Source organism: Molothrus aeneus, chromosome 28 (genome assembly GCF_037042795.1).
Source record: "Molothrus aeneus isolate 106 chromosome 28, BPBGC_Maene_1.0, whole genome shotgun sequence".
In the NCBI taxonomy this organism is placed as follows: domain Eukaryota; kingdom Metazoa; phylum Chordata; class Aves; order Passeriformes; family Icteridae; genus Molothrus; species Molothrus aeneus.
This window is the reverse complement of record NC_089673.1, coordinates 284,072-307,677: the sequence shown is the minus strand read 5'-3', so window position 1 is coordinate 307,677 and position 23,606 is coordinate 284,072. Positions and strand designations below refer to the sequence as shown.

At 50.6% G+C, this 23,606-nt stretch overlaps 1 protein-coding gene across 1 annotated transcript in view; it reads left to right on the top strand.

Moving 5' to 3' along the window:
• Nucleotides 1–14,139: 14,139 nt before the first annotated feature.
• LOC136567265 (corticotropin-releasing factor receptor 1) overlaps nucleotides 14,140–23,606 on the top strand; it is a 29,092-nt gene continuing 19,625 nt past the window's right edge. The window contains exons 1-2 of the mRNA XM_066566802.1: nucleotides 14,140–14,431; nucleotides 22,615–22,699. Coding sequence (XP_066422899.1) covers nucleotides 14,390–14,431; nucleotides 22,615–22,699 — 127 coding nt within the window. The 5' untranslated portion in view covers nucleotides 14,140–14,389. The remainder of the gene's footprint in view (nucleotides 14,432–22,614; nucleotides 22,700–23,606) is intronic.

Sequence of the window (23,606 nt, the reverse complement as noted above, 5' to 3'; positions counted from 1 at the left end):
CCCAATCTGTGAGAGATTGGGTGAAGAGATCTGAGATCTCTTCTGTCCATGGCCACTGAGTGTCCCTGCAGGGCTGATCCAATTCCATCATCCCATGGGGAGATGCTGCGCCCAGGGGAGGAGCCAAGCATTCCTACCTGGATCCAATCTGAGCTTTGGGACAGCCCAGCAGCCTTTGCCCAGTGCATTGCCAGAGGAGCAGCTTCTGCTGCCCTGCATTGCCAGAGGGAGCCCAGGCCCATCTCCAGCAGCCCTGGAGCTGCAGAGGAAAACTCCCCCCTTGTGCAGGATCCCTGCTCCAGCAGAGCCACAGCTGGCACTGCAGGAGGGCTGAGCCCCCATGGGATGGGGCTGTGCCACCACCCTGACACACAGGGGGACAGGGACTGCTCTCACCCTGTCAGAGTTGTTTTGTTGTTCATACTATTACATTTGTATTTGTATTTTTTCTAATAAAGAACTGTTATTCCTACTCCCATATCTTTGCCTGAGAACCCCTTAATTTCAAAATTATAACAATTCAGAGGGGGGGGGGGGGATGCTCCTGCCTTCCTTAGCAGACACCTGGATTTTCAATCCAAGACAGATCCTCTCAAACTGTTTTAGATCTTTCTTACATTGTTGTGCCCAAAACTTCCCCTAGCACTCAAAGTGGGGTCCCCACAGCCCAGAGCAGAGCAGGACAATCCCCTCCCTGTCCTGGCCTCCCTCATGCCTCCCAGGACATGGATTTCCCTCCTGGCTCGAGGGCACTGCTGACTCAATGCCCTTGCCATTGACTGGAGCCCCAGGTCCCTTTCCCAGAGCTGCTCTCCAGCCTGTCATTCTGCAGTCTGTACAGAGCAACCCTGGATGTACCACACACTTCAGAGAGCAAAGCACTTCCCACCCTCTCAGCTTTTTGGGCCATGAATGACATACTCAGAGTTCACATTTCCTGGATTAGGCAAGACCATGCCAATGGCAAGGAGTGATGCTTCCAAATGACTTTAATAATGTGGAGAAGTGATTGAACAAGGCATTTCACATGAGCACTATCACTTTACCTGTCTCACATTCACTCTGGAATTGCTAAGCATTATACATCAAATGCAATTTAATTTCAATTACAACTTCTCTGATAAAGCTTATGGCTTCTTTCTCCACCCCCCTTGTGGCACCCTCATGCAGTGCTGCTCTCACAGCACAGGGCACATACAGAAAAAAGAAAATCCAATATACTTCTAAATTTCTGGGGCACTAACCTAGGAGTTGTGCTGGATCATCGCCCTTCCCACACTCATGGCATATTGAGTAAGTAGGAACATTATTAAATGAACATTGCTCATAATATTAGGACTTAATAGATTCCCATGGGAAGGAGTCACAGTTCTGACTTCAGTGTGATACTTTGGAAGAATTAGAAGGCAGAACATTCCTGTATTTGACTGGCACTCAGCTTGGAAATCTGCAGAAAATTGTGCTGATTCCACTGAGGCTATAGAATCATTGCAAAGTGTCTGTCTGGAAGACATAGAATGAGTATTTATCCATTCTACGAAAGGCATCTGCAAGACTTTTGATGTCCAACATCAGCTGGGAGAGTCAAGGAAAGAAAGAAGTGTTGGCATCTACCCAGATCCACGGCAGATGACCAGGGAGCTAAGAGCAAGAGGAGGGTGCAGGAGGGGGAGCAAGGGCAGGCGAAGGGGAGAACTCAGGGGGATGGAAATTTGGTTATCTCTGTCACTCAGCTGGCCCTTGCATCCTCTCGGAGATGACAAGGCAGAGCATTGGAAAGGAAGCGTGTGGGGGCTGCCTGGACACACAGGTTTGGCCATCAGGAGTTGCTTGGCTGAAAACTCTGCAGCTGTGGCCAGGGCACGAGTGATGGCACTTATGAGCCTCCTCCCGGGACCGCCTCTTGTCTCTGGCAGGGAGTGCTTTGCTCAAGTCAATTAAGGGCAGAAATGCACTTTCTAATGCAGCAAAGGTACTGCAGGCAGCTTCCTGTGGAGCAGAGCATTTGTCACAGCCGGTCCCAGCTGCAGGGCTCTGCTCTGGTTTGGACCTGGCACCCCACCTGTTCCTCCGGCACTGCTCTCATCTGACCCTTTGGATTTGATCATTGCCTCTGGCAATTCCTTCTACCGGGAAGGAAATCACCAGCAGCCTGGCTGAGGCAAAGGGGCTTCTGTTACTGATAAGTAAGGTTTTATAAAAGAGAGGCCTTGTAAAATCATGGTTCAGGCTTGTTACTTCAGCTAAGTAAAAAAGGACTATGGGAATGAGACTCAGCTGAATCCAGGATGGAAAAGCATGTTACATAACCATCACGTGTTCTCATCGTGGTGCATGGTGGCTGGTTGAATTATGTTTGTTACAATTTAAAAGTATGTAGCTGATAACTGACTATTGGCTTAAATAGACCGAGTTTTTGGAGTAAAGCAGCTCTCCTTATGCACCTGCCTGGGGACTCTGCATCACTACGGACCCTCACCTCACAAGTCTCCACTCTGCTTGCAAGGGAGAAGGATCTCTGTCCCAGCCTACCCTGGGGGACAGCCCTATGAGTGGAAGCTCCCCTCATCACCATCAGGGTAGTGTTTGGCATCCAGTGGTGTTGGCTGATTTGCAGTGAGACATCCAGAGCCACTGCGTGCAGTGGACACTGGAAAAGTCAGCTGTGGATTTTGATGGAAGTACCTGTTAGGCACCTGTCCCATCCTCACCTGCTCTGCAATGTGGGAGGGAGGAGGGGACACACTCAGCTGTGTCCAGCTCTGCTTTGAGGAGGTGGCTCAGACTCTGCATTTCAGATACTCTTTGTCTGGAGTAGAACTGCCTTCAGCCACGAACTAAAGTCATTGACCCTGAACTTGAGGAAGAACTTTGCTGTGTGGGTGACCACAGGCTAGAACAAGTTACCCAGGGAGGGTATGGAATCTCCCTCACCAGAGACATTCCAGAATCCTCTGTGCCAATCCTGTGCCACATGCTCTGAATTTGCTTGAGCTGAACCAGGTGACCCACTGTGGTCTCTTCCAACATAATTGATTCTGTGATTCCTTGGGCCCTCTGGTGTGTTGTCCATGTCTCAATTTCATCCAAATCCAGCCAGTCCTGGTGGATGAAGGATGCCCCCTCCTTGGTCTGTTGGTCCCAATGACCTGCTGGTTGCATCTTCCCTGCGAACACTCCATGGTCCTGCAGACCCTCACAGTCAGAAAACCTCTGCAAATCACTGTGGAACAAAAGCTGCTGCTTCCCAGTTCACATGGGTAAGACTCTTTTCTCCTGCTGCTGGAGAAAAGGTACCAACACCAGAATCCCCCAGGGAAAAGCTGGTATTGAAACAGCAGAAATGGAGAAATGAGTTCCTACATACTGAGATATGGGCAGAGAGCAACAAAGGCATCAAGTTACTTCTTTAAGATCACCTTTTTTGCTGGTAGGATGTGACTGAGATTTATTGACCTCCAGGTAATACTGAAGAGTCCAGGGATGTGCTGTAGCTCCCCAGCATTCTCCAGACCAGGGTTTGATCCCTGGCTGGTTTTCTTAATCTCCAGTGCTTCTGATTGAAGCAGCAAAGCTGGAAACCCAACACTACCAACCACCCCCAATTTCAGAGCCAATGATAATCCGAAGTATTTGTTGACACAGCCAGGCTATCTCCTGCCATGGATCAGTGCCAGTGTCTCTGGCTGGCTTTTGCCCCTGTCCGAGGTGTCCTGGTGTCACAGCTGAGCACAGGAATCACACTCCAGCTTTCACTCATTCACGCTCTCTCTGTCCGCTGCTTTTAAGTGGGAGCTTAACACATTGCAGCAGGGACCTTGTCACAATACATTAACAGAGTATGTCTGGATAATTCCCTTCCATCAGCTCAATTAGATCTTATTTTTCAGGAAGGTTTTAGGAAATTTTTATATGTCTTATCCAGAAAATAATTCTGACTTTCACAGCAGAGTTTTCTCACAGCCCAGCCAGTCCTTCACTCTGCTTTTGGCCCATTCCTTGAGCCGATTTTTTTCCCCCTATATCTGATAACTTTCTTCCTTCTTCTGTCTACAGCTCACTGAGGGTTTGATTTATCTGATCTCACAGATGTCTTGTTTGTGATGGGAAGAAGGAGTTTAAGGTGACCAGCCCCAGTGAGGACCCCTCCATAGTGAAAAATTGAAACCTTTCCCCACAAAGCAATATAAAAGTTAAAACAAAATGAACTGAAATGAAAAGGTAAAATATGTCATTTCACTATACAAAATATATCAGTGTCTTTAGAAACCCCTCCCATGCTCAGTACCAGGATGCCTTTAGGCCCTTTCCACTGTGAACCCATTTCCTTTGCTGTTGAATGGTGTTTTCCAGCCCCCAAATCATTTTGTGTTAAATATTCCCAGTTCTAGGCTGGTTAAATGGCAGCAGATATCCATAGATCAGTCTGTCTCATGCCTACAGCCCGGTGATTACATGGAAGATGGATGGGCTGGGTAATATCCACAGAGCAGCTATTAGGCTGTCTGTGGCTGCTCCAGGTTCTTTGGCTGGAATAATGAGGTTAATCACACAACCTCCTTTCCCCATGATTGCTTTGGTGGCTTAGGCTCCCCTCTCACTTTCAGCACAGCAGCACAAGCACAGCAGAGACTCCCTGGGTGTGGCATGGGGGAGATCCAGGCTCTGGGCTAGTCCTGCTATTGGGAAACAGGATGATTTTAGCTTCCAGACATGGATTTAGGGATGGAATCTGGTTGAGCCATTGCCCAGAATTCCACAGTCAAACCCTGGTCTGCGTCAGCAGGGTTTCCCTTCCCAGTCCATGACAGAAGCTGCAGCCCTAGAAAGCTCATGGCAGAGTAAAACTTAGGCACAATCAAGTGCTTATGGAGATTCCCATGAAATAAAAGCAACTTGAAGGGACCAGAGCGGCACCTGGATCTGATGACACCATGGGGAAGAAGGGCTGATCACAATCAAGATGCACAGAACCCTTTTTCCCACCACTGAAGCCAAGTGCTGCTGATCCCTGGCTAACAGGGTGTCATGGTTTATCCTCTGAGCATGGGGGTTGGATGAGATGACTTTTGAAGGTCCCTTCCAACCCAAAACCATTCTGTGACTGTGTGATTAGACTGCAGAGCCTTACAAATAACTCTGGAATTTGTCCTCTTCCCCATGTGAGGAGGGATGGAGGTGCTTCAGAGAAGCAGTTCCCTGACCCACCTCCCTTCACCAGAGAGCAGGATGTTCTCTGCCCCTGGAGCACACACAGGATTCAGCTGGGGAGGCAGTTCAGTGCCCTGGCATGCAGCAGGATCCAGCGCTGGCTCAGCATGTTGGCAGCATGACATAAATCATCACTTCTGCTGCCCTTGCTGCTCTGTGTGCTGGGAGTGCAGGACACACGTTCCCTGTACTTGTACCATGGGATAATAAACCTCTACTCTGTGCCTGGAGACACTGACAGATTGGAGACTCGTTTTGTCCTGACCTCCTTCACATGGAGGAGCTGAGGATTCGGCCCTGGTGGAAGCCATTCTGACATAATTCGTCCAAGGACAAGGACACAGTCCTCCTATTTCAAGAAATTTTCCTTTGCTAGGGCATATTTTAGATCCTTTACCCAGCATCTGAGGACACCGGGACCTTAGAGCATCACTCAGAGGGTGGAGTAGGTTCCCATTTAAACCCCAGCAGCCCAGAGTGGCTTTTATGCTCATTCTCTCATCCTTCTGGTGCAGAGAGCAAAATGAACTTGCAGAGGACACCCTGACCTGACCTCTTGGCAAAGCCACAATTCACTCAATCCTGAACCTGTACAAGGTGCTGAGTAGGTGATGTTATCAGAGCTGGCATTGTCTGTCTGGGATTAGCTGTGGGAAAGATAAGCCAGCACTAGTAACCCCAGGAATGGAGGAGAACCACAAGTAACCTTCCTGGAGACTCTGGTGAGTGTCCCGAGCAGCCACTGCACTCCCAGCCTGAGCTGCCTCCCCACCTGCTCCCCTGCCTGGGCCACACAGCTAATTTTAGCTTAAAGGCCTTTTATCAGCTGACAAGCCTCTGGAATGCTCCAGGCACTCTATAAGAACTGAGTTGCTCCCTGTGGCTTCCTGGAAGGAAATATTTGGGAGGTTTTGAGGGTGGCAGAAGTGACAGCTTCCCATGAAGCAGCCATAGCTCCTGTGATCTGCCCTTGGAAGTACAAAGGAAAATATCTCCTGGACCAGAAATTCTCAAAGGCCATTTTTGTGCCTCACTCAACCTGTTTTGGCACCTTTAGCTCCAGGGGAGGCTCTCACCTGATGCTCAATGCACCAGCCCCACTGACTAGAAGGCCCCAGTTATTAGAAAGCCTAAATTTCCATGTGATTTACTAAAAGAAAAAAAAAATGCACTTTGGGATTTTTTGCCTCTTAAGTTCAGTGTCTTTGGGTCATTTTGGGCCTTTATTTCGCAGCTTTCCTTTGTGAATGGACAGTGACCATTCCTGCAGGGTCAGGAGCTGGAGCGTGAACACAGACCAGTATTTTGGGACTCAGAGTAAACCCAGAGTAAACCTCCATGCCAAGAAAGCAAATAGAGCCAGTTCCTTCCTATGTGGGAGGAATTCACGCTCACAGGACACTTCTCATAGCAGCAGCCAAGCTTTCAAAGGCAAGCAGCTCACTCAGCCTTAGGAGGACAAATTCTGCTCAGTGCCTTTGCTGAGCACACCCTCCAGCCAGAGGCAGCTCTGGGCAGACCAGAGCACTGATGTGCCAAGCTGGAGCCAAATCTTGTCAAATTAATTAATTTAGATGCTTATTCTCGAGTTAATTGGAATGTGGAGGCTTTAGCTGTGTTGAGTCATCCTTTTATAGCAACAAAATCCAAGTAGGAAAAGAACCATGAGGCCATGTCCCTGCTCTGGAGTGGATGTGGCTGTGTTGGAAAGCTCCTGGGCTGGGCTGACAGACTGAGCCTGGCAGAGCTGACTGTGGCTTTCATCTGCTCCCATGTAAAAGTGCTGCCAATGCACCTTCCTCTGGCACAGGAACAGAGGTGACTCCAGCTGCTTCCCCTTCCCTTCCTGCATGGAAGGTGTAACCCTGCCATTTTCTGTGGGGCTGCTTTCTGAGCTGTCTTTCTGGATAATTGGCAAAACACAAGCAGCAAGATTGATAGTAGGACTGAATTAGATGCTGAGGCTGAAGCTGCATATCCCAGCTCTGCTCCAGGGTCCCAAAACCCTGGAGCCTGTCAGCTCTGCAGCAGGCAGGAAAAATCAGGGGAGATGGATGGGAGGGAAGAATGAGCTGCAGCAATCTGTCAGTGCAGCCGAGAGGGCTCTGCTGGCAGACGGAATTGTAGTGCTGGGAGGTTCTGGGATGGTGTTCCATCTCCCAGTTCAGCACAGCTAATGCCAGGTGGCTGGGATATGGTGAGGATTTTCCTTGCCCAGTGCACATCCCAGTCATGGCAGGGACTAGTGACCTCACACAGTCTGGAGCTGGCCCTGAATTACTGGGAAATCAGGCCTTCCTGCAGCCCTGCATCAGCATGCATGGAGTCTACTGAAAATCCTTTCTGCCAGCAGGAATTCCCTGGTAGCCTGAGGTCAAACAGAAGCCTGGATGTGGGAGATGCCTCTGGCTTCCCATCCCAGACAGCTTGGGACCTACAGAGGGGAATGGGAGGAGTCGGGCAGCAAGGAGGGAGGTGCTGCTGTTCAGTGAGATAGGAAAGGAGGAAAAGCAAGATTTTTCTCCTCCCCTCCCCTCTTCTTTTCTCATTTTTTCTTCTACATCCCAAAAGGGACCTGCCCTGCTCTGTGGGCAGCTGTGCCCTGCTCCTGGCTGCTCCACAGCAGTGACCCATGCAGTGCTCCAGCAATGCTCCCTATGCCTGCAGGGACCATGAGCTGCCATGCACAAACTTCCCATTCACACACGGTGCCACCACAACACAGCCAAGGAGATAAAAGGAAAGGTGAAATAGATTCCTTTCAGCAGAGCAGTTTTGTGATTTCCTCTTTCCCCTGTAATAAACTGCAGCCCATTGGCTGGCCCTTATTCAGTGGTTAATTATTCCTAAAGAAGGAAAAGTCCTGACTGAGCAATGATGGAGTAAAATATGCATGGGGAATACAGTTAGCAAACTGCTAAAACCTTAAACTCTCTGGGATAAAGCATTATATATATATAAATAATCTCTGGGCTTTTAATAGACTGAGGGACTTTAGAGAACAAGAGGACAAACCCAAAGACATCCTAAAAAAATGACTGGCCTTTGTCCCCAGCTGAAGCACTGAGGCCCTACAGGATCACAGTTAACATGTGCCTGGAGAAAAACATTTGAAAAAGGATTTTTACCTATGTGACCAAATTATTTTATGACTACAACTATTAAACAAGGTACTCACACCACTTCCCACATCACCTGCACACTGGTAACAGCCAGAGAAACAGAGATCGTGGAAAGCTTTTGGCCTCATCAAATGTCAGGAGATTATCTGTGAGATTATTGTACAGAGAAGATGTGACCCAAACACATAAAGAAAATGGGCTGAGAGGTCACGAAGTGAACAAGACTTTGCCAGACTCTTTTTGGCTGCATGTGCAATCCCTTTAGTACCAGCACCATCCACAGCAGCAGTGAATGTTTACCAAGGGCCGTTTCAGGAAGACAGAGCAGCGTCTCTCCTCAGACAGTGGCTGAGTCCAGTTTGAGGCTGCATCACCATGAAAGCAGATGGAACTGGGGCCTTGTAGGAGCTCTGCAGAGAGACCTCCCCCTCTGGAGTTCCGTTCCCAGCAGGCTGCCAGTCTCCATCACACTGAACGGCTGCTCCCGGTGCCAGCCACCACCACCTCCAACACACCTCTGCCTTCCCTCCATTCCCAGCACAATGGCTCGAGCTGGCTGGTGCCTTGGCACCAACCCACCCTCTAATTAATGCACAAGAGAAGGAAGGTGAAACCTTCAAAGAAATCCCACCAACAGCTCTCACAGAAAAGCGTCAGACCAACCTGAGCAATTGCCTGATCCAAGTCCTCTTCATCCCCTTCCCTGCATGGTCCTGCTTGGCCTGCCAAGTCCTGAGGACACCAGGTCACTTCATCTCTGCCCTTTGTACCAGTGCAGAGATGTCTTTTATAGAATTATACATTGCATTTGGAATTTTATCTCATTTTTATTTTGCTGCTTTTTGTTGTCTGTGTTGAGGCCCTGTGCGTCATCTCATCTCAGTTTTATTTGATTGCCTTTTGGAGATGAGGAGATTAATATTTCATCAAACATACAGGGAATAAATAACCAGATTTGAAAGACATCCAGAACCTTTCCTGCCTTGATGGCATTTGAAGACCTGAGGAGTGGGGAGGTATTTCTGAGGACATCACAATCCCTGCCACAATCTCTGCAGCACATTTCCACCATCCATGCCATGTCCATGTCCATGATGCTGTGGGCTTATGCCAAAAGGTGTGAGTGCAACACTCTGGAGATGCCCATTCCTCTGTGGGACAGAGGCAGGGCTCAGCCTGGACAAAAGGAGGCTCAGGGGGACCTTCTGGCTCTCCACAAATCTGACAGGAGGGAGCAGCTGGTGGGATCAGGCTCTTCTCCCAGGAACAAGAGACAGGATAAGAGAAAATGGCCTCAAGCTCTGCTAGGGGAGGTTCAGGTTTGACATCAGGAGGAATTTCCTCATGAAAAGAACTATTAGGCATTGCATGGGACTGCCCAGGGAGGTTGGGAGTCCCTATCCCTGGAGGTGTCCAAGGAACAACAGGACATGGCACTCAGTGCTCTGGGCTTGGTAACAAGGTGAGGATGGGGCACAGGTTGGACTCCGTGGTCTGGGAGGTATTTTCCAATCTTATGATTCCATGATCCATGCAAGAGCCTCTGTACATCCTTGTACATCCATGGAACTCACATACATCTGTACAACAACAGCCAGTGCAGCAGAATCGTGATGGGTCCCTGTGCTGCCAGACACAGCCACAAAGAGGCTCAAAGCTGACAGGGCTGTGCATCTCTCTGTCACACAGTGTGTGAAGACACAGCCACTTTCCGCTGGTGCTTTGGTGGGATCAGTTTCCAGAACAAAACCATGGAGTTTTTCCCAACCACAAACCACTGTGATCTGTTTGATGGGAAATGCCAACTGCTGATTGGGAAATTTCAGTTGACTTTGCTTTGAATGAGAAAAATAATAATTATGACTTTTATTATGATCAGTTTAGCATTCTGCCTTGAGGTTTAATTAGCTGAAGAACAAAAGCTTTTGTGTTTCTGTTCTATTCAAAATTGACACATCCTGCCAAAAGCAATTTGAAAAACATGGCAAATGCTTTTGAGAAACTTGGGAAGCAAATGAGAAATTCAGTTAGATCCCAGATCTTTGTGGGTTTCCTTGAGTTTGCTTGTTTTAGTTTGCAGTTGCCATATTTTTGTAAATGTGGGATCTCCTATCAATGCACACAGTGTGGGAAGAAGAAATGGCAGGAGGGAATTGTCTGTAAATGAAGGAATCAGTCACTTGCTGCATGGAGCAATAATTCAGAGTGAAGCCAGCTCCATGTGTCTGAGCTTTCCTTCTCCCAGCAGGATGCTAATTTGTCTTCCCACGTGGACAACTTCTGCATCTCCAGCAGAGTTTGATGGGACAAACAGGGGTCTGAAGTGTCCAGAGGCCACCCAAGCATTTTGTAAGGCCTTCAAGACCAAGAAAATCTGCCAGCACAGTTCTAAGGTAATACTCACTAAATGAGGTTGGTAGCAATCTTTGGTTTCCTTCCCTGCAATGTTATCAGTGAGGCTGTGGCTTCAGCTTTCCTGCTCTTCATCTCAGAGCAGCTGTGAGATTTGCAGGGGTGAAACAGGTGATAGAGTGGTCCAATACAACAGGGATAGCCACATTTGAGGCATGATTATACTATGTGGTGAGCAGGAATGAGGGAAACCCAGTCCCAGCAGCCACTTTCTTTTGTCAAGCAGAGTTTGAGAGTGTGTTCCCCTCATTGCAGGTCCAGGAGGAGGGAAAAGGACACAGGAGAGAAAACCTGGAAACTAATTTTAAAAGCAGGACAAAAAACAAGTCTCCTGGGAGAAACTTAATGTGTTGGGTTGGATTTTTTTCTCAGCCTGCAGCTGCTAACACAGCCCCACGTGCTGACAGCCTGTCCTCCCCCAAACAGCACCCGGAGCATTCCCAGCTCCACTCCTGGGAAAGAAACAGTCCCAACACACAGGTGAGGAAATCGAGGCACACTGCTGATCTCAGCTGGGATTTCAGCTGAAAAGCCAAACCTCACCCTTCCATCAACCTGACCTAAATGTCCAGGACACTGAGGATTATTTTCTCCTACAGATGACCCAGCTGGAAGCAAAGCCCTGCTACCAATGCTCTATGTGAGAAGCAGGGATGCATTTCCCTGCACCCTTTCAGTGCACAGACCAGTCTCATCCCTATAGTGCAGGAGGGACACATGGAGCTTTCCCAAGCCAGGGGAGGGTTGGCTGCAGGGACACAGTAGCAGCAGGGCAGTGGTGTAAGTCCCACAAACAGCCCCTAAGTGCAGCTGTCATGGAGCTGCTTAGACACAGGACCATCAAACCACATGCAGTTACATAAAATAATAATAATTTACCAAAGGCAGATAAGTCAGACTAAACCTTTTCCCTCCCTCCTTCCTGGAGAGCTGATATTTCTCTTCATTGTCTCCATCCCTAATACCCACGTCCACGTTTGTCTCTGCGCCGCACTGAGAAGTTTGAGATTAACCATGACGAATGGACTGATTTCCATGTCTCAGGGACTGTTCTATTTTTCCTTTGCCACAACTGACAAGTTGCATTTTACTATAAATCCCCTCAATTAGGTGCTTCAAACAGCACTGCAGACTTTTCCCTGATATATGGGGAAGGAATTATCTTCATGTCCCTGGCAACCAATTCCTTAACTAAAAATACTTAGTGATCACTTCTGCCTTCCCTGCATCACCTCACACTTAGGACACCCGAGCAGAGCATGGCCATCTCACATGTCCCACTTGGTGGCCATGGGCAGGCTGATATGGTGAAAGACATTCCTTGGTCTTGGTGTGGGAATGAGGTCTCTGGTGCTTCCCATTGCAAGGTTCCTTCTGTCCCCTGGGTGCACAAAGCCCCGAGCAGCCCCCAAAAACAGAGTGTGTTTTGTGACCAGGAGCTGTGCCCTAGACCTGTGATGGTAGAAGCTGTCCTATGGCAGGGGGTTGGGACTACGTGATCTTCTAATTCAAACCATTCCATGATCCTATGATGCACTCAGCTGAATCCAGGATGCTCAAAGTTATTGGGAGCAAGCTTTCTCAAGCCATTTTTAGACAATTCTGCATTTTCCATGGGCTTATTGAAGTGAGAGGTAGTTCAAGGGTGGCTATGGAGCCTGTCTAATCCCATACTTGTCACGGGAGGGATGCTAAGATACCTCAGAAACAAAAAGTTTCCTGAATTTACCAGAGCTTTATATATTTTCAGATTTCTTTGCCAAAACAGTGACATAATTAATTTAACCCAGCTAATGCCAGAAGATTTATGTCTGTGTTGTTTATTCCCCTTAGTTACTGGGCTGGGAACATTTACCCTTTGGGGGCCCCCACATACTGGGGCACAGCCCTGGCCAGTCCTTGTGCCTTGGTCCTGCAGCTCAGGGAGGACCTTGATCCCCTCCTGCCCTCTCAGGTGCTCCAGAGACAAAGAGCAGCTCAGTGAAGATGGATGGAGGCTGTGGCTGTGAATTCATCAAGGGACACTGCCCTCCTATTGATCCATCTGCAATGTGCTGTGGTCTGCAGCCATTCCCAGAGGCAGAGGCTGCAGCTGAGAGCATGATCCAGCACCCTGTGAGAGGCTGGTGGTGGATGAACCATCAGCAGCTAAGGGAAATATCACACCCCTGGATGGTGGTCCCATGGCAATGTTTTCCAGCATCCCCCCTCCCAGCAGTACACCTCATTGATCCTTATTTCCTCAAAGAAAGAAGGAAGTACAGTGTGTTGTCTGGCAGTCTGCTCCAGCTCACCTCAGGCTGATGGAGCTTGGCTCACTCCCAGGACAGGCACAGCACCCACAGCTGGGGCACCCCCCAAACCTCAGTGAGTAGAGAAGGCATGCTCTGAGATTGCCCTGGCATGGGAGAGCAGCTTTAACCCAGCCAGAAATTCATCCAACTCAGGGATGGACCCAATCCTGACCATGGCAACCCTAAGAGACAGGGGTGTGTGGAATCCCTCCCCAGGGGACAGCTGCCAGGGGACTGCAGGAGCTGAGACACAGAGATATGACAGGAGACCCTTTAAAGCCTGAGGGTTATGCTAGGGGAGAAGGGAAATGTCATTATCCAAGACCTCAGGAGCATCATCCAGGCTATCCCACACCACTGTCCCTCACCCTCCCCAGGACATTTGTCCTCCCCCTTCTCTACCAGTTCAAGCCGCCCCTGCTCCTGCCCCATCACCTCTGCCCCTCCCAGCCTACGGGACAGAGCGGGGTGCCAGCAGCACCCCTAGCTCCTCCGGGTCCGCCCTTGTGATCAAACACCCCCGCACAGCCCCGCTGTGTGAAAGACCTGCATCCACCTGCCCCACATCCCCGTCCTTCCCTCGGGAGCATCTCCCTCACAAGGCAGAGCTGAAACCCCTTCCACCCCATCCCTGTGGAAGAGAAAAGGGGCTCTGCCCTCCCTTCGAGTTCAACATCCGTTTTGCAAAGGGGCTGCAAAGGCTGACGGGGGAAACCTGGGGGAAACTGGGAAACTTGTCCCAGTTCCTCTGACACAGCCCTGGAGCGAGATCCCCAAATACATAACACCCACCCATCCTCATCCCCGGCACACTGCAGCCCCAAACCCTTTGCAGACACAAGGGAAGCCCCCAGGCTCCGCAGGAGAGACCTCACAGCGTCTGCACGATGGGACTGAGAGGGGTGGAGAGGAGAAACCCCCTCCAGGGAGAGCCGGGAGGGCGGTCCCTGGGCTGGTGGGAAGTTTCTGCTGCTGAGGATGCTGAGGGAGGGAAGGAGAAAGGGGGAAAAATCAAATCGAGTTGGAAGGCACCAGGGAGGTGGAGAAAGGAAAAGGGGAGGAGGGAAAGGAGGAGGGAGAGAAGGGGGAGTGGGAGGCTGGTGAGGAGGGATGTAGCCCATCGCCAGGCGAGCTGGAAGGTGGGCAGCCGGAGCACCGGCTCCGGGTTGGTTGTAAACGGCAGGACCGGGACGCAGAAGGACCCGCAGCCTCTGCGCAGCCCCGCGGGGACCCGCCAGGCTCCTTCGCTGCAAGCTCAGAGGATTCTCTCCCCGACGGCAGAAGCAGCCCAGCAGGAGCGGGGACGCTGCCAGCCATGCCCCGGGGAGCTGGGCGCAGGGGCAGCTGAGGATGGTGCCCAGCCTACGTCCTGCCCTCCTCCTCCTTCTGCAGGTAAGATGCTTTAAGTCCTCTTCTCCCATAAGGGCCCTTCTGCCCCCTCCCCATCACCCCTGCGCCGTGCATCGCCCGCGTTCTCCGCAGTGACTTCAATTTCTTTGAAGGGAAAAGTAAAAAGAGAAACCGCAACACAAAGGGCCCTCGGGAGAATTCCTCCAGTCGAGGTACTGGGGCTTGGCAAGAGCTCGTGATGCTCAGAAACTATCGGGGAGGGGGGCTGAAGTGAGTGAAAGGATCATTTAAAGGGAGAAAAATTGCAGCCAGGTCCTCCTGAGCTCAGCCCAGGGCTCCCAGTAACTCCCAGCCTTGCACCTCCCAGTGAAACCAGCTGCCAGCAGTTTCCCAGGCTGCTGGGAGGGGATGGCGACTCTGGGGGTGTGATGGATGTGGACAATGCAAATACAGAGTCCAGCTGTACCTCCCATAATTAATTTTCTAAGGAACCCTCTCCTGTACCACCCTGCACCTGCAAAGCACAAGACTTTCTCTCTAATTTGCTCGCTGTGGAACTGTAGCCACTGCTAATTTTGCAGCTCTGCACAATATGCAAATGCTTTGTCAGGAGCAATATTCCTCCTCCTTGAGGGCTCATCAAGGAGGGAAACAGCCCAAAGCTTGTTTAAATCCCAAACTCTGGACAAACGAGATGAAGGGGTTTCCAGTGAAATCTTGAATTTTACTTGAACAAGCTTATAGTGGCAGTTAAACAAAAGTATCAGTTTTTTGATAAAACCTCTGTGTCAGGGAGGGGTAAAAGAGCAAATCTGCCTGGCTGGCTGCAGAATGGTGTCTCAGTGGCTCAGCTGGGACTGCAGAGTTAAAAGAGCAGGTAAAGTGGAGGGAGAGCCCTCCCCAATGGCACCACTATGGCTCGTACCCTGCAGGCCGTGCACTCCACTGTGCACCTCACACATCAGCTGCACCTCTGGGCAGGAAAGTTCTCACTAAATGATGAGAAGAGCTGATGTGCACCAGGATACCCCCTGCCTAGTTGGTGTTGCTTCTAAAAACTCTTCTTCTGAGCAGCTGCTCTCTCTTATTGCTGCAACCCACTAAGCCTGACTGATAGGATTTATGGGAGCTCTTTTGCTGTTACATTCCCTGGTTCAGGTTTTGTTTGGCTCTGATGTAAGAAATAAAGACGAGACAGGGCAGGATCTTTTCCCCCAGCCCAGGTCCTTCTTGGCCAGTCTGTGGAGACAGCACAGACCCAGTGCAGTACGGTCATGTCCTGGTGGGTACAGCCATGAGAGCATGACAGCTCCTAATAACCTCAGTCAGCAAAAAGTGGTCCAAAAGAAGCCCAAAGGTGTGGGACACAGCTCCCATCCTCTGTCAAAGCTCCTTAGGGCTCAGGAGACTCTCCTGCCATCCCCAGGTGTTCCCCAAGGATATTCTCCTTGTGAAGGTGGAGCAACAAGTCCTCACAAATCTTCCAGAGTTTGAGACAAGACCATTCCTGTGCTGGGGCTGGGACCAGGAGTTGGGGGAGGTCACAAAAACCAGACCAGACAAAGAGAAGCCTCTCCCAGCTGGTTTCAAAAAGAAACAGCCAATCTACAACCATCCCCCCCCTTTGCAGTCAAGCTGTCTATTTTTCCTTATAAACACATGCATTCAAAACTCAGATACTTTTCCAGAACAGTCCCAACCCTCTCCTGGGGACAGCATGGGCCAAAGGACCATGAAACTCCAGCTGTGAGTGCATCCCTGCAAACAGCTGTACCTGAATGCAGCAGCATCCTGCCTGTGAGTGCAGAGACCTGCAGCAGCCCAGCTCCAACCCAGAGCTCAGCAGGGACAAACCTCCCCTGCAGATACTGGCTTGGCACAGTTTAGGTGTTCCCCATGCACCTGGCTTGCACCTCCACTTTAGCATGGGTTTGCTCATGTTGCTTTACTGAATAGACATGCCTCAGTAGGTGGGACAGACAAACTAGGAGACAGGCAGCCAAACTTGCTGCCAAGTGCTCCCTGGCACCCTGCAAGTCATTAAAACAAACTAAAGAAGTGATTAAAAATAAACCAGTCCACCTGCAGTTCTGTCAGGAGCCAATTACATTTCTGGGGCTTATAAAACTGCAAAAGCATTTTATGAAAAATCAGGGATTGATGATGAGGGTGGGATAGTTTCCCCTCTCCTCTCACTTAACCACCTCCAGCAGCAATAAGCCCAAAAAGCAGCCCCTGCCCCTTCCATACTCAAATCCTTGCATAAGATGCAGAGCTGCAGTTGCAGGACGTGCTGACCCCAGGGATCTCTTCCAGTCCTCGCTTTCCTTAAAAGCTGAAGTTGATTCAGTGTGTATGAAATCATCCCTGTGGTTTCGCATCTCCAGCAAAGAAGTGAATGGAAAAGGCACAGCCTGTTCCCAGAATAGCTGCACTGTCACCATAGGATGTATAGGAGGAATACAATCAGAATATCTTGCATCACCAGCTCAACCCTGCCCTGAAATCCAGCTCTGCTCACCCAAAATCCTGCACAGGGTTAGCCTAGAAGTTCACTGTGAGTGACAAGCTCAAGCTGCAATTGAGTGTGCAGTGTTTAGAGAGGCTGCATCCATGGCTTTGTCTGTGAGAACAGTTTTTGAACCCAAAGAAAGCACAAATCAACCCCCAAACCACAGAGCTCCCTACAAAGCGGAGCCCAGGAGCCATTGTCCGACACCTCAGAGCTGTCACTCAGGAGAGGGTGGCTCTTTCTGAAGATGGAATAACATACCCAGGGCCCATCTGTTGTTTTTCCTTTTTTCCCTAACTGTATTCTGAACTATGAAGAGACCCTCCTTCTCTGCTTTATCTACAGTCACCCTCCTAGCAGCAGTTGCCTCCATTCCAATGGCCAAGGGCAAAGTGTGGTGTTGGTATTTTGCAGATCACAGTCCCTCTTCCACCCTGAAATCTGCACTATCCACCCTGGAAAAGCAGTGGCAGATGCAGCTTTGGTGTGGCCAAGCTTTCCTGAGCTGTGAATGTGAATAAACCAGAAAAAAAATCATGGGGAATTTAATTGTGGATGTTCAACCCTAAAAAGGTGATGGGTGAAGGAGGGGGTTTGGAGCAGTCAAGATGAGGGTTTTGGGACAGAGCTGGAGGGAAAAACATCCAATCCCAAACTGAAAATATCTGTCAATGCACAGGAGTTCCACATGTACAATCTGCAGGACAGTTTAATAAAATTGCTTTAGAAAAACAGCCCTCCCCCTGCTTGTGTCCATCACTCCAATCTTCCTCAGCAGCCTTTTCCCCTGCAAATCCAGATCCCATAGGAGCTGCATGGATTGCATGCCCTTCCCCAGCTTGATGATGCCTTTAGTTTCCAGCACCCAAATGCCATTAGCCATTTTTTCACCTGTCCCCAAAAATTCATGTCTCTCTTGACAGATAAATGAAATCAGAATTATTTATGGCATGCGAGGGAGACCTGAGCTTAATCCAGGAAAACCTTTAATTGCTCATAAATCAGTTTTTACAGGGCATTCATTTAGCCCTGATTGATATTCTTTTGTTAGGATCTGCATCCAGCACACTTGGAGAGAGACTCCAAACAGAATAAACTGTTTGTCTGTGAGAACAGTTTTGAAGCCAAAGAAAGCATTCACCAAAGCACTCACCAACTCTCACCAAAGCTCCAGTTTACACACCACAGGGACTGGCCCTCTAATATAGATAAATTAATAAACTTGCAGATTTTAAGGCCAGATGGAGGAGGGAGATGTTCTCACTGCCTGCTCTCCCCCTGAGTAACACCAGCCACGGAAAATCCCCTCACGAGTCTTGCTTTGAGCCTTGTTCCATTGCCTGAGTTTTGCCTTGATGTCTCGATGATGGCAGGGCTGGGGATGGGGCTTTGGAAGAGAAATGAAGGAGCAATGGGGGCTTGGTAGGGCAGCGAAGGGGCTTGGAGGAACCCTGAGGTCGTAGCTGGCAAAGCAGGTTACTGCCAGGTCTAAGAGGTGTAAAGAGGGTCCTTCATGGACCAGATGCTGCTTGGAGGTTTCATTTGGAAACTGTTCCAAGCGAAAGCCCTCAAGGTGGAGCAAGTAAGGAGCTCCCCAGCTGCAGAAAACAGTGCCTGGAAGCCAGAGGAGACAAAGGCAAAGAGATCCCCTGCAGTGAAGGCAGGAGACATGGGGGGGTGGAGGCACCTCCAGGCACATTTGAGGGGCAGCTCTTTCAGTCTTTCAGGTTGTTGCAGGCCACCTTCAGCCTCCAGCTGCGGTCCTGGCAGGACATGCCGCTCCCTCCCCACACCACTGATGCTGCTCTGCCATCTGAAGTTGGCATCCAGCTCTTTTAACACTCACTGTGTTTAACACCCAACGTCTGGCACCTTTTGCTGCAGGCTCAGAGCCAAGAACAGACTCCATCCCAGCCTAATGCCCCAGGGAGCCTCAGCAAAAGTCCAGGGCAGCAGCTGCTCAGCCCTTCCCTGCCCATGTGTTCCAGGAGGTCTTTCCTCTTCCACATCAAGTGTTGTAGTGGGCAGCAAGCCCAGCCAAGCCAGGGAGCAGAACTGATGGGTCAGAGAGGTGGCAAGGACAGCAAGGACAACTCCAGAGTGGATGGGGTTGTCCCCCCTCCCAGGAAGGTCACGGTGGCCACCACTGTCCACTGCTCGCACTGCCCTCCCCAGCTCTGTGCAAAGCCCCGGTCTCCCAGGCTTCATCCCAGGCTTCAATCCCGCTAATTGCTCTGCTCTCCAATTACAGCCCCTCGGCACTGGACCTCCTAGATTGCTAATTAGGCTACAAGGCATCTATCTCGTGCTCAGAGCTGTCAGCCCTTCCTGCCATGCAGATCCCCTCTTTTCTGAGGCAACATTATAGTGAGGGTCGGGGGGGGGGGGACGACACACATGCTTGTCTCTGGGTAGCACAGTGCAGGGGTTGATATTGCAGTTGGATGTGAATGTATTAATTAGTATCCATGGATTGCTTTGGAGAGCAAAAGCACCACAAGGGGACATTAATTCCTAATTGTTATTAATTGAATTTTTCTGCCAGGTCAGTGGCAGGTCACAGAGACTGACGCCATGTGTGTGTGATTGTGCTGCTCACCCCCACAGCAGCAGCCAGACTCCCAGTGCTGATGAGCTGACACTGTCCTAGTCCACGACGCTACATCTCCCGGCCCAGGGGACCTGCCATCGTCACAAGCACAGGAACAGCTGGGGTTTTTTTGGAGGCCTGGTGGCACCAGGACATGGTTGGTGTGTCCAGATTGGAGAAATCTGTCCCACACAATGCCCCACAGCTTGAGTGACCTGAGGCAGGTGGTCCTCAGTGCCTCAGTTTCCCCTCTGGGACAGCCCTGGCATGGTGGGTGGTGGGACATCAACCACAGCAGATGTTTGCTCTGTGTGGGATGCAGGAAACATGGGAGCAGTGTCAGGGTTTTGTGTCTGAGCTGTGCAGTGAGGACTGGAGGGGCTGGTCCTGTTACAGAAAATGTGGGGATGAAAGGAAGGAGCTGGTGCTCAGTGAGGTCCAAGACTAAACCAGAACCACGTCTGTGTATAAAACACGGATGTTACAGAGCCTGGAAGGGAGCTGGGCAGATGCTAAGGCAACAGCAGGGGAGACAATGGTGGCTCCTGATGGAGAAGAAGCTGCTGCCAGTGCAGGCACCCACGGGGCCCATGCAGCTCCTGGCAGAACCATCATCCATCCCTGTGGGAGCAGCTCCCCTGGCTAACTGTGAGCACTGTGCAAAGTGGCTGCTTCCAGAGGAGCAGATTGCCTTCCTTCCCAGACAGGTGAGAGCTCAGCTGAGGCTCTCCAGGATTTTGGCAGGCTGAGAGAGGTCACAGAGGTGTTCCTGCCTGCAGAGCAGGATCTGCCATAGCTGTGTGAAGACAAGGTCAGGAGGGCAGAGGAACACAGCCCCTCTCTGGCCCAAGCATGACCCACTGCTGTGTCGGGGCTCTTGAGGTGAGCTTGGCTCCAGCCTGGCCAGGCTGGGCCCTGCTGGGCACCATGTGGCATCTTACAGAGCAGCGATGCTCTGGCACGAGAAGCTCCTCAAGGACGGAGCTCTGACCTCTTCTCTCTCTAAAAGCACAGGGAGGGGTTGCACTAACCCACAAAGAGCAAAACAGATAAGACAGCAACCAGCAGTAAGAATTTTTTTCACTGGGGCAAATCCCCCTGCAGCTGCCGCCACCCCTGCTTATTCCCCTCAAATTGCTGACAGGAGTGGGACAAATCTCTGCCTCTATCAAGAGCTTTGGCCACACTGCAGTAAGACAAGACTCAGAACCTGGTAAAAAAACTCTTCATATTAGTTCTGTTTTGGGAATCCTTTTTTTCCTTTCTTTCTTTCTTCCTTCTGTAGCTGTTTCAGCTCATTTACAAAGCCTGCAAAGAGCCAGTGACTGCACCATCCACACCCCTCTCTGGCTGTGGCTTGGTCCATGTGCTGCTCAGTGCCAAGACCTCTCCCTGTGTCTGGAAGGAGAATGGGCACTACCAGGCTGGAGCAGGCTGGGATTAGAAGAAACACATCCAATTAACACTTGAAAGCCTATTCAGATACACAAACTATCCCAGGCACCTTTTGGATAGAACCCTTCTCTCCCATCTGCCAATGCCAAGAGCCCCCAGGTGTGGTGGGCACCAGCTGTGGGCATCAACACAGAGGGGAGCAGACTCCCTACACCTTGATTCCTCCCTGTCTGGAGTTTGTGTGGTCTCAGGTTCTGAAAGGAGACTCAGGAGGTGCTGGGCTCCCGCAGGACCAGCACCCAGGATCTCCAAACAGCTCTTGCACCAGGGCAGGGTTGAGCTGCCGGATCCTCTGTGCCATCTGGAGCAGTCACACAAGGCAGCTATTCTCTGCTCCATTTATACATCTGCCTGACATCTTTCTTGCTGTCAAAACCAGCTTCCCAAGGCAGTAAACAGTTGTTTGGAAGAGAGCAAGTGGGTGCTGAGCTTGTCTGTGTGTCTGAATAAATCCTGTTAATGCCTTGGTAAGGCATGAGGATGGCTGGGTATGCCAGCAAGGGCAGACAGTGTTTCTATGGCTCAAGGACAAGAGGAGGAATGTCTTCTCCGTGTTCAGAGCACTTTGGGAGGTAAATGGCACTCAGGAAGGGGAGTCAGGCACTAGGAATCAGCCTGGCTGATGGGGAAGGCAGAGGTTGTGGTCCCCAAGGAGCTGGGAGCTTTCCTGCAAGCAGGGGAGGTACAGCCCTTCCTCCTTCAGGCTCTGGGCTGTTTCCCAAGGGATCTGTATGTGATGTCTTTTGGGGCACAGCTCTGTCATTTAATCAGTGACTCTTCTCCAGGGGTTTGGTCACTTGCTGAAGGTGAAAGAAGTGGAGTTGAGCCTCATCCACCATTAGTGCTGGTGGAGGAGAGGGGATGAGCCTGTGTCACCCTTTTCTGCAAAATATCAGGTCCCCTCCTCCCCTCATCTGGCACTGTGGTGAGTTGTGAGACCAACAGCACCATCCCCCTGCCATCTCTGCAATCCCTTCATCCTGGCAATTGCCTTTCTCACTTTTAATTTCCCCAAACTCCTGCAAAGGCACAATAATTCAATAATCATTTTTCAAAAATACTCCTTGTGCAGAGTTTTAGCAGAGCTGGGTAGATCATGGTCAGTGCTTTCCAACTCAATGGGAAGGTTGGTGTTTGCTGACAATTCTCCTAAAAAAATACTTTAGCCAGAGCTGGTTGTCTGTGGATCAGATCCCCTTAAGGATGTGTACGAACATCTTCCCACTGACAGCTTACAAGGCTGTGATTTCAGTAAGGGATTGAAAACCCAAGCGTGGTGTCAGGCTCATCATGTTTCCCCTGTCTGCTCTCAGGATTGAAAGATGGTAAACCCAAAAGTGTTGATTAAAATGATAAATAGCAGAGGTTCCATGATTCAGCAGGAGCTGAATGATTCTGCAGGAGCAGAAGGGTTTGCTGAGGGGGTATTCAAGGCAGGAGAGGATCACCGGGTGGGAAAGAGAGAGCTGTCCCCCAGCCTTCAGCTCAGACAAGCACAGTTTCCCTAGGAAGCCATCCTGTAAATGGTACATGTCCATTTTGCAAGCTTTGGGGGTTGTACCCACCCAGACATGGGCAAGCTCAGATCTGACCTAAGGAGGCATTTGGGGAAGGGGAAGCAGCATACTGCACATATAACCCCACCCTGTCTGCTCTGTCCCCATGCAGGCGTTTCTCCTGTGGGACAGCCCGGCTGCAGCCTCCATCCAGGAGCAGTACTGCGAGAGTCTGCCGCCTGCCACCAACCTCACTGGTGAGTGTCCCCAGCCCATCTGAGCCACCCCCGGGATCCAGTGCTTGCAAGAGGGTGTCAGGGCTGTCTCTGGGCTCATCTGCTGCTGCATGGATCCTTTCTGGGGAGGTGGGACGTGCAGATGCTGCATCACAGCCCTCTGCTGGTGCTGCTGCAGCCTCCTTGCAGAGTGACAGTGGTGGCAGGTAGAAGGTGCAGATCTCAGGAGATGAAAACAGAGAAATGTCTGTTGGGCAGAGGCAGAGATGGAAAAAGAGACATCAGGGCTGGCTGCCTGTTCTGTGCCATGCCCAGGGACACCAGGACTTTGGCCCCTATTTCCACCCTCCTCTACCATCACTCTGATGACTGGAGGTTTTGACTTTTTGTGGAAACCATGTCACCAGTGCAGTGTGGCCACCATGGCTCCAGGCTCAGCCAACTTTTGTCCCCCAGCACTCCTACACAGGTGCCATTGAGCACTTTGGGAGGCCACCAGTCACAAAAAGCTTCTGGGGACACAGCTATGGCCAGGGCTGGCTCAGCCCTGATGGGTGGGAGCAGCAGGGCCATGGACAGCCCACTCCTACTCAACATTGTACATGGGTCTGATCCAATCAGGTCAGAGCTTGTGCCAAAACTGGCTTTTAGCCTATATTCAGGATGTGACTTGGATGTCACCTCAGCAGTGACAGGTCTGGTTCAGTGACAAGTTTTGGGGGAGGAGAAGTGTGAGAAGGAGTGCAGTTCACAGGGACAAGGAGAAAAGTTCTCCCCAGCTCTGGGATGCTGCAGTGTTGATTTTCCGTGACTGAATGAGAATCAGAGCAGGCACCAAGGAACTCTCTGTCAGGGTGATGGATGGCCACAGGACTGGACACTGAGAGGTGGCCATGGGGACCCAGAGCCGAAGGATGGCTGCTCACTA